Source organism: Bidens hawaiensis, unplaced genomic scaffold (assembly GCF_021521415.1).
Source record: "Bidens hawaiensis isolate Kalapana, Puna unplaced genomic scaffold, B.hawaiensis_p1.1 tig00000636_1, whole genome shotgun sequence".
Classification (NCBI taxonomy): Eukaryota; Viridiplantae; Streptophyta; class Magnoliopsida; order Asterales; family Asteraceae; genus Bidens; species Bidens hawaiensis.
Window position 1 is genome coordinate 4,434,247 of NW_027491038.1, and position 11,813 is coordinate 4,446,059.

The 11,813-nt window shown below is 35.5% G+C and overlaps 1 protein-coding gene across 1 annotated transcript; it reads right to left on the reverse strand.

Moving 5' to 3' along the window:
• Positions 1-8,085: 8,085 nt before the first annotated feature.
• LOC143529378 (serine/threonine-protein kinase SAPK3-like) lies at positions 8,086-11,605 on the reverse strand. The gene is made up of 9 exons (XM_077025193.1): positions 11,438-11,605; positions 10,730-10,804; positions 10,142-10,243; positions 10,015-10,068; positions 9,832-9,924; positions 9,663-9,755; positions 9,392-9,496; positions 9,045-9,143; positions 8,086-8,423 (listed from the first exon to the last, which is right to left on the reverse strand). The coding sequence occupies exons 1-9, from the start codon at positions 11,558-11,560 to the stop codon at positions 8,130-8,132; spliced, it is 1,038 nt and encodes a 345-aa protein (XP_076881308.1). The 5' UTR covers positions 11,561-11,605; the 3' UTR covers positions 8,086-8,129.
• Between the last annotated feature and the right edge of the window lie 208 nt (positions 11,606-11,813).

The window sequence follows — 11,813 nt, forward strand, 5'->3', positions numbered from 1 at the left end:
GTAATTTAATGGTTTGAATGTTTCAATATTTCGCGAATGTATTTATTAACTCTGATATTATGAACTGCGTTTATGAGTAAATTCAACGTTAAAGTGAGGCACCGGTAACGGGGCCTTACAAATGTATAAAAAACATTTATGTTGTTACCATATTTGTGGGCATGCTAATCTTGTTCCTTCCCTTTAGGCTTTGACCCCTTAAAAATATGAGTTGATCAATGTCATGGTACTTTTTAAAAAACCAAATTAACATAGCAAAAAAATAGAAGCATGAATCAAAGTTCAAACTTACAGCATTTTTCGTTTAAGATCATCATTAATCATCTCTTTACTTCGTAGATTTGCAACTAATTTTCATAGAGACATTTCATCAAACAGTTGGTGGGCATTCATAATCAAATAATTGATTAACATACTTGATCGATTAACCACAAAATTTGAAAATCCAAAATGTACTAATCAATTAAATAAGAAGAATCAATACCTAAATTTAACATATACTTCAACATAACAAGAAAACAAATGAACCTCCTATTAAATATGAAATCCGATCAGAATACTATAAATTTAATGAAAATAAAATAAAAAATCAACGACAATCTAAAATAAAACAAAACAAGGCTTGAGTTATTCTATAAAGACCAACAAAAATAAGAAGTGTGAGAAGCCATAATTAATTAACATTTGTCAAATAGGGATCAAATATAAAATGGTATAAAAGCAAGGTAAAGTTTAGTATGCATGAATGAGAGACAGAATGGAATGACCATTTTGATGGAATGAAAAAATGTGTTTGGTTGGTCAATTGAATGGAATCACTCATTACCATGTCCATTTCATTCTCTCTGAAACACCTCAAATTCATTTCATCCACCTCTTGTTTTTTTTCATTTCTTCCTCTTTTCATACTATATTACCTCCACCACCCTCCCACCACTACTACCCATTGTCCTCTCACCACCACCATCACCTCCGCCGCCCACCACCACCCACCATCGCCTTCGCCGCCAGCGACCACCACCACCACCCGCCTCCGCTGCCCAACACCACCACCACCCACCAGCGCCTACCATCGTCATCCAATACCACCAACCATCGCTGCCGGTCATCACAACCGCCCGCCACCCGCCACTTTCTATTGCCACCGTCACCACCACCAATCGCTCTCACCCATCGCCACTTGCAACAGCCCAGCTACCACAGCACCCTAATATTGTCCGTTTTTGCCGGTACGTACCACCATCGCCTCACGGGTTTGCTTTTGGTTCCCCGTTAAGACTTCCTAGGAGGTCACCCATCCTGATACTACTTCCACCTGAGCACGCTTAACTGTGGAGTTCTCCTCTCATCCACTACCATTAAGCGCCCAAAACGCGTTATGATGGGAAGGTATCCACCTCCTTATAAAAAGGCTTAGTTCTCCTCCACAACCGATGTGGGATGTCACAATCCACCCCTTTTAGGGGCTCAGCTTCCTCGCGGGACCTGGTACCACCGGTCCGGTCCTGGCTCTGATAGCATCTATAACAGCCCAGCTACCACCGCACCATAATATTGTCCGCTTTGGGTGGGACGTACCACCATCGTCTCATTGATTTACTTTTTGTTGATCGGGTAAATACTTCCTAGGAGGTCACCCATCCTGATACTATTTCAACCTGAGCACGCTTAACTGTGGATTTCTACTCTCATCCACTACCATTAAGCGCCCAAAACGCGTTATGATGGGGAAGGTATCCCTCTCCTTATAAAAAAGGCTTAGTTCTCCTCCCCAACCGGTGTGGGATGTCACACCACCGCCACCCCCGCCCACCACCACCATCCCACTGCCACTTACTACCATTTTATTTTTTCCGGCTTTTTCTAGCTTACCTAAAAAATAAAAATTAATAATTTATGTCATTCTCACAGGGTAACCAAACATGTCAATGGAATGGTAATGATCAACTCCATTACCCCGTCCATTCCATTAACTTGTTCATTCCATTCTATCACCTATTACATTACCCCATACCAAATAGACCCTAATATACATGACGTGCAAAACGTTCTATTAAAAACCTAACCTAACTTAGACACTCTAGTTTTAAATTTATAAATCTAGACTCTCCTAATGCTAGACCACTAGACAGGCAAGTGTACCTATCGACGGTAGAAAAGCCTAATGAAGTCCGGATGTCGTACCCAAAGGACACTAGCGACACCTAAACTAGACTCTGACTAATAACTTAAATAAATAGATTTAATTGATTTTTGTGTTTTTTTTATATATTTACTATAATATTAACTATAAACTAAATAATACTTAAACTTAAAATGACACAGAAACAAGACACGGACAAATCGGTTTAGAACTCAAATAGGGGAAATAACTACCTAGGTAAGGAATCCTACTAGTCAACTCGTAAACTCTCGGAATTGGATGTATGATTGGTACCGTATTCTAAAAATATGAAACTTAAGGAATAACTAAAGTATGCTAGATCACCTCCCGATCTCACCAACAATAACTAAGAACCCTAAAAATCATGTAAGCTCAACGGTGTAATGGTTCGGATCACCTCCCGATGTCACATTACCTAACTATGCTAAGGTACCCAAAGACTAAATCACCTCCTGGTCTCTCTAATCACAAAACACCCTAAGGTGTAAAGGGGTATTTTTATTGAACTTGGTTGTAGCTTGGATTTGTAAGAATCTAAAGGAATCTAGGGTAACTCACTCCCGTTCAATCACTACCCAAAGCCACAATAAACCAAAACAGACGACTCTTAGTTACCTCCCGGTCTCTCAAGTGGTAGAATATTAGATATCTCTAAACTCTCAATTACCGTTCCTATGGTATAAGTCGACTATTAACCATAAACTAGTTGTAAACACACAGTAAACAACCTAATACGCATCCATACATGAAAGATATTCACAAAGACGCATATGGAACAAAAACTGATTATTGATTATAAATTAATAAATACGCATATGCATCACAACCAAATAAAATAAAAGCTTTACCAAAACATGAACCGATCAATAATAATCCAAGACCAAAAGTAAAACAAGTCTAAAAAATATTCATCCAAACCCAAGCAGTCTAATAGTTTAGCTAATCATAATTATGAACGAAACAAATATAAAATATATATTATGATTCATCGTAAAAAGAAATAAATATGATTGAGCTACTAGCCTGCTTAAATTAATTGACCTAGCTGCTTGCTTGAATAAGTCACTTTTTTTCTTTCTTGCCTCTGTGAGTAAAGTTTGACGTGCTAGGCTGTTTCTTTATAATTCTTTTTTTGGAATTGCCGTGAGATATCGCAACAGTAGAGCACAAGGAGGCGCCCCCCTCCAGTCCTATTCTTTCTTGCTTCCATTACCTTTATTTCTTTTACCCAATGACCTAAGCCCATATCCGACAACCTTCATAATCTTTAATATCCAAGTCCAATCATATTTCATTTAAATGTTCCTGCCATACGTTAATGTTTAATGTGCTAACTTGTATTCATAAACTAAGATTCAATTTGATTAATTACTTTTACCATTATTAAAATTAGTTAAATAACATTGTTAGTAATACAAACGATATAAATAACTATATAGAGTAAATTTATTTATTTAAGTTTTTGAACATTAGTTCGTCAGTCTCAAGTTTAATAAAAGTACTCCATATTAGCTCGTTGTCTATTAGAACATTTGAAATCTAAATATGAACCAATTAATAATATTATGCAATAAAAGCTGGCCCAAAAGTACCTAAAAATATAAGAAATACTTATAATAATTAGATATAATTATGCCCATATCAATACAATTTCTCTCTCCACATGCAAGTCACATGTTAATTCTCACATCATTTTAAAACATCTATAACTTTTTCATCTGATATTTTTTTAAACAAAAATAATAAATTTCACCATAATAACAATTGTTTTTTTATTTTTTATATTATTATGATTTTATTATATAAAAATAAAAAATTACGTCATTGTGTCTTTTTTCGTCATTGTGTCTTTCTCTTTGTTAATGTATTTTTTTCGTCATTGTGTCTTTCAACTGACCATTGTGTTTTTTTTAATACTAGCATTTGTGTAATAATATGTAAACATAATGAAAAATACCAACAAATTATCTAATACATTTAACACAATAATGAATACATATTACACAATAACCTGAACCATAAAATACAATAATGAATACATATAACACAATGGCCTGAAACGTAAGACACAATGGTAAATACATATAACACAATGACCGGTTGGTACATGTACTGAACCGGTACCGGTTGGTGCTGGTACCGAAAAATAGACAAGGTCGGTACTGACCGATATTAATACTGGTACCGGTTGGTACCGGTAAAATCGGTACTGGTACCGGTCATTGCGAATTAGAGATGAGTAATATCGGTACTGGTATCGGTCATTGCGAATTAGGGATGAGCAATATCGTTACTGGTACCGGTACCGAATTGGTATCGGTAAAATCAGTACTGGTACCGGTCATTGCGAATTAGGGATGAGCAATATCGGTACTGGTACCGGTTGGTACCGGTACCAACCGGTCATTGTGCAATATCGGTACTGGTACCGATATTGGTACTGGTACTGGTAAAATCGGTTTTGGTATCGGTCATTGCGAATTAGGGATGAGCAATATCGGTACGGGTACCGGTTGGTACCGGTACCGAACCGGTACAGGTACCGAAATCAGTACCGGTTTGGTACCGTCAGTACCGAATTGGTACCAAATTTTTGAGTTTCGGTACCGGTACCATACGGGACGGGACCCGTATTTCCCGAATTTTTACCTTCAATCTCGGTATCGTCCCGGTCCCGTACAGGTACCGAACCGGTACCGAACCGGTACAGGTACCGAAATCAGTACCGGTTTGGTACCGTCAGTACCGAATTGGTACCAAATTTTTGAGTTTCGGTACCGGTACCATACGGGACGGGACCCGTATTTCCCGAATTTTTACCTTCAATCTCGGTATCGTCCCGGTCCCGTACAGGTACCGAACCGAATATTTCGGTACCGGTACCAAGAATTCGCAAATTTCGGGACCGGGATTTTCGGGACCGGTCGGTACCGGTACGGTCCCGATCTCATCCTATGTTAATCCACATATGCCTCTATACGAGTCAATCGTTTGAGACTTTGAGTTATCTTTTTATTATCAATATGTATGTGCGGATGTTCTTTTATGAGTGCACACATTTCACATATATGTGTTCAGCAGACTAGACCGTAGTTATAGATATGTTTTTATTATTTTGTGGAGGGCTTTTATAATGGGGTCTTTTATATACACGTGAAAATTGTGTAGCAAACGTGTGATCATTTGATTATCATTTTTGTTTCATGTATAAATTGTAATCTTAACCCTAGTTAAGGTTCTTTACATAACTTCCCTATGCTAAAGTCAGAATAACTTTTAAGTTACTTTTAAGAGCATCAACGACGTGCTCCACCACCCACGGTCCGGGTCTAGGCAGAGTAGCACGGATAGGGATTAGGGAGGCGGACTTCTACATAGTGGGGCAAAGTCCATGTCTACACACTCTATGGTGGATGAAGAGATGGCCCAGCCCACTCACATTACACACACATATATATACACACATAATTTTAATAATTTTTAATGGACTTTGTGGAGATTTGATATTGTGAAAGAAAGTGAAGATTTTTTTTAGAAAAATTTACAATATGATGTGACGATTTTTGAAGGTTTAGCGTTGTAGACGCTCTAAGTTAAAGAGTATTTCACATTAGGTTTGAAGCATAGAGACTTGTGTTCACAAGGAGTGGAAATGCATGGTTTTTATTAACATTTAACTATTCGCAATGTGTATGTAAAAGCTATCTATGTTATATTTTTTTTCTTTCTTTTTTTTTTTTTTCAACTAAACACAGTACTGTTGTGCACATATTAACAACTTTGGTCGGTAGAATACAACAAATAAAATCCACATTACAAAACAGTAATAGCATTCTCATCTTCAACCTTGTCTTAACATCCACATTACAGAAAACAGTAAATAAACTACGGACATTTAAAAAAAGACGTTAATCAACAAATAAAACAACATAACATAAATGATCAACAAATACACCCTAACTTCAAACAATATTAATACGTAATTGATAATCCACCATTTTCCCCCAAAGCATGCATGCTTCAACATGAGATCATGACACCCCAATTATTTACTATTTTACGGTATGGTAAGACCTGCAAAACCAAAATCAACTGTTAAACATAGTTCCAATTAATGAAGATTTGTATGTTAAAACATGTAATATAGATAGAATGTAGAGATGTACTTCCACATTTGAAGTTATGAGGGAATCTGCGTCCACAACCTTCAATAAGTTTAATGAAACTATTGATATCGACGAGAGCAACCACCTTAGGGGTCATGACGGGACATATGCACTTACCATGGCTAACTCGAATTCGCTTGCAACAAGACGATGATGGAAGCCGGCCATACAACACACTTTTACACGCGCTTAATGCGAGACCCCTCTCTGTCTTGCACGTCACGGAACTCGGTCCCGCACTAGCCATGGCCCACAACATCATAAGCATCAAACCTATAACCAAACTCCAATACTTCTTCATTCTCAAAAGTGTAATTTTCTTTTTTGTTTACTTGTTTTTGTTCTAATTGAAAGTTTATTTTTATAGAGGTGTGGGGTGATTATTTATTTGACTTTGGAGTTTGGAGTAGTGTGGGAATTTATAGGGCAACGACTTACTAAGTGGCATCATTTTACAAATTCATCCTTTTACTATTTATTATTTACCATTTATACTTTGCGTATTTTTATGAAGGATATCTACCTGACTACCTCAGTAAATTAAAATAAAGTTCGAATCTCACATTTTATACGTAATAGCAAGTAGCAACCAAAATTTGTTGTATCTGAATGAAGATGCATTTTCGTTGAGCTTTCTTGACCATTCAAATTTCAAAAGGTTACAAGAACGTCACTATATGATAATCCAAGTTCATTCATAAAACGAGAAAAAATCTTCATACGTCAACTTATGTTTCTCCCATACGGCCATACCATGTTACTAATAAATTATGTTGGTACTAAACATGATTTTAATTTGCTACTTGAAATATTTGAAACATTCGTAAGTTCAATCAGCTTATCATCCCCCATGTAATGTTGATATGGCATACTATGCGTTGCTTCGTTGTATCTTGGGAAGTAATTCGTCACAAACCCAAGACACGTTTTCATTTGAACGGTAGAGGGTAAAATTGGTTTAAAGACAGAATAACTTATAGTTTTGATTAACGTTTATGTTTAACTGAAAATTAATTAGAACCACATAGCATAACCAACATAAATTATACAATTATATTATGTTATAAGATGCAATCTTGCCATGCAGAATATGAGATATACAAAGTGAGAACACGTTTCAACTCCTATGAAATAGCTAGATCTATTTTTCTTAGTAAAACGAATATAAATGAATCTATATTATAGTTTACTAAATTATATATATTAACTCAAAAACATGTTGGGTAATAAAAAACTCAAAACTTTTATAATTTAATACTATGTATTGATTAGATTTAGACACTTAGAGATTGAGGCACCTCGATTTGGCCATTAAGTTATGTCTAAGTACACTTTTAAACGCATTTAGTGGAAATAGTCATTCAATCCGATGCGTTGACGTTTTTTTTAAACGGCCAACGAATCGTTCAAATGAGCGTTGAGGTTAACTAAACAAATCTAAAATTAATATTTCAAAATTTAATCTTTTTTATCAATGTCAGGTTGAATCAGTCTTCTACTAGCTACTAGTCTACTAATTAATGTGGTATATGTGTGCGCGTGTGTGTTCGGCGTTAGTAGTTTATGATGCAAACCTTTAAAATGACAATTAGCATGGGTGGCCAATATCTTATGTGTCACACTCAAACTACATGGCATTGCATATGAATATATGAATATCTTATACAAAATGCAACAGAAATTAAGTTGGCACACCATAAATTAGTAACAACTAACTTATTAATACAAATGGAAATTTTCCAAGAGCAACCCAAAACACACCTTTAAAGTACGAATCATAGTATTTGTTGGATAAATCCTTAAACTTGATAGTCATAATAATCTCCACTGGATTCAACAATCTCGTCTTCATCAATCTCATCATCGTCTGGATCCAATGAGTCTTCACCCACACCCATGGCCATTCTTCTGATTGTGGTGGACCCTTCGCCAAGAGTTTTGGCCGCTTGTATGATCCGGTTGATCTCTTCGATACTTTGAAGCGATCGATCACTGCTCGTGTTTTCATAATTAGTTTTCTCGCCTTCCACAAGCTCTTTCGGCATGTTTTTCTTGAACCAAGGATGTTTCTTGATTTCTTCTATAGTAATCCTCTTTAGAAATGATTCAAGAACTTTAGTTTAGTAATATTATTATTGTTTTATCGCATGTAGATATATAGTTGTGTATTCTAGAGCAATAACATTGATGTTTTGAAACCGAATCGGCTACACTAATGGTAAGTGGTCACTGGTGACCATAATTAAATTAAAAGCAGACAACGTCATGTGACCATAATGTTTAAGCAGTAAATTATTATGTTGTTTATATTTAGTTTATCCACCTAGATATATGGAACACTTTCTTATGTGTATGAGAATCTTATAACACATTTAAAGAAATTAATAAAGAATTTATTCAAAACTGGTCTAACCACTAGACCGATTCAATTGCCACTCTCCAAAAACAGGCTCGTCTAACTAGCCGGTTCCATACATGCTGAGCGAACCGGTTAGGGGTCTGGTTTGGTCCGTTACTGTCATCTTTTAGATATATCGCCACACAAATAAGAGATTTAGTTTATTTACTTGGTCTTCTTTAATGTGTATATATAGTAGTATACTAACAAACTCCTTTTGTGAATAACTCTTTGATATGATGCCTCTTATTATAGATGGTTTATTAATGATTAAACACTTTAATCAGACAAACAAATATTCAGAAAGAAATAGTACCTTGTATGGGTTAGCAACAAAGATACAAGAAAGGAGGTGCCTACACTCTTTGGAAACGCGCACATAATCGGGTATCGAGTACTGAACACTCATGATTCTCTGCATATAATAACAATTAACAACCCTATGTTATAAGCAAGTCATGACAGTCTTTTAAGTCAAAGAAACTAATTTCCAACTTAAAAACTTAAAAACTTTTCAAGTTCTTGTGGTTATAATGTAGTCAAATCCATATAGATTTTGAATCTGGAAATTGCAAGTTTTGCCTTTTGGCCATAAAGTCAACATGTATGTTTGTTCTTCTAGGGACAAATATAGTAAATATAACAGTACTTTAAAAATCTTACCCCGATTGTCTTACGAAAATTTCGAGGGTCTCTGGGATCCTCAAAAGGATAAGCTCCAACGAGCATAACATAAAGAGTCACCCCACATGACCAAACATCTGCAATCTAACACAAAACAGACAGTCAGTCAGTCAGTCAGAACTATGTATGTTTGTATATGTGGCAATTCTACCCATACATAAAAACAATCATTTTGACTCGTTACCTAACCCGTTTCGCTACCTCTAGTATTATACTAGAAAACAAACTAACAAAAGATGATTTATTGTACCTTGCCATCATACTCTTTACGAGATATAACCTCCGGGGCTATATATGCCGGTGTTCCTACTTTTGATTTCGGTTGAGAGTGTAACAAACCAGACTGAAAACATGACCAAAAAATGCTTGATAATAAAGAAATTAAAAATAAATTTGGCATAACAAAGGTGAATCTTAACCTTTGAATAACCAAAATCACAAATCTTGACACGCGGAGTTCTACTTCCATCTAGAAGAGTGTTCTCAAGCTTCAAATCTCTGTGACAAATTTCCTAAAGTTCAAAACAAACAATGATTATGAAACAGAAATGATACAAAAGTTATTAAACTAATTTTAGGCATGCTAACGAAACAATCTATACCATTTGATGACAGTAACGGACACCAGATATAAGCTGTTGGAAGAAAAACCGAGCCTGTTTTCAATAGTAACATTTTAATGTGTTATTTTTTCGCGGTTTTATTTGTACAATATGGAAAGTGATGAACCTCATCTTCACTGAATCTGCCAGCATTGCAGATCTGGGCAAAGAGTTCACCACCAGCTGCATATTCCATAACAATAGCTAGATGTGTTGGCGTTAATAAAACCTGCACGGGGTTATTGTTATTAAACTACGGGTCTTGTATACTGTAACCCTTAGTAAGCCTTAGTTTGTATAATGATTGAATTTTTGTTCATCTTTGGATTATCTTCTTTCAGACTGCTTGCCAATATAGTTGTTTTGAACCCGAGCTCGAGCCTAAAATTAATATTATTTAATAAGCGAACCTGACCCGAGTCCAAGCCCCCAGCTTCACTTATCGAGCTCAAAGTGGCTCACTAGCATATTACTTATATAACTTTTATTTAATATATAATTATATAATTACTATTATGTAGAAAATCATGATAAAAAGTACTTAGAAATATATACAAATTAATTAATATATAATAAACAAGCCGAGCTTGAGCTTGGAAAACTGCTGATAGGGCCGAGCTCAAGCTTTAGCAATAGAGCTCGAAACGAGTTGACCTCGCTCTCGGCACCTTTACATCCCTAGTGGAAAGTTATGTTTTTAGAAGCACAAAGTTACCTCTTTGAACCTAATGATGTTTGGATGCCTAAGTGATCTGTGATTGATGATTTCCCTCTTAACATTTTCATCAATCTGAAACAAGAATTCCAAAATCAGTTATAAAGGCTAGTTCTTTAATAGCATGCATATCAAGATTAGTCTCACAAGGCCAAAGGTGCCATTTTTAGCCCAATGGATTATACTAGAGTGTTACGCAATATAGGTGGGCCCATGGGCCAGACAGGTTTGGGTAGTTTAACTAACACTGCAAACATGCCACTTTGGGTTAGGTTGACCCATAAACACGAACACTTTTTATTCATATTTTTTAATCTTTGTAAAGTTAACTTGTTAATTATGATGAAAATAATATTATGATTACTACAAGAATTTCAATTTTGAATAAAGTATGCATTAAAAGTATATATTTGGCAACCTTCAACATGGTTGACACTTTTGCTTTTAGCTAATCTTTTATTACCATTCATTTGAGATCATACAAAAACCAATCAACCCATTAAGCCGAACGGGTCGAATCACTTAATCACATGAAAATTGTAATATGGAATATTTTTAAGTTAGATTACTTATATGCCTATTGTCATTACAAATAAACAATTTTAATACACAAACCAAATTAAAACTAATTATTAAAACACTGTTTCGATCTGAGCTCATTTAGGTCGAAGCCAGCTTTAGCCATTTACGTGACTCAAAATATATTACCTTTGGTCCTCTTTCAATGTATTTGACTGCAAGCAACTCTTTAGTCCTCTTATCTCTAACCAACCTTGCCACTCCGAAATTCCCGGAACCGAGCTCTTTCAAGGGCTCATATTTCTCCTCCATGCTAACCAAACAAGACACAACAAGTCAAAGTCAAACCACAAATCAGAAAAGATTCACAAGGCTCAAAGAAAAAAAAAGTGTCACTATTACTTGAGGTTTTTCGAAAAAAAGATGGAACAAAAGTTGAGAATTTGAGTTCAAAATTTAATGATATATAAAGGGTGTTTGTGGGAATTTAATAAAGATTCGCATTTTAAAAAATCTTGAATATTTAAATTACGGATGAGACACGTGTGCAAAATGAACAAAGCAA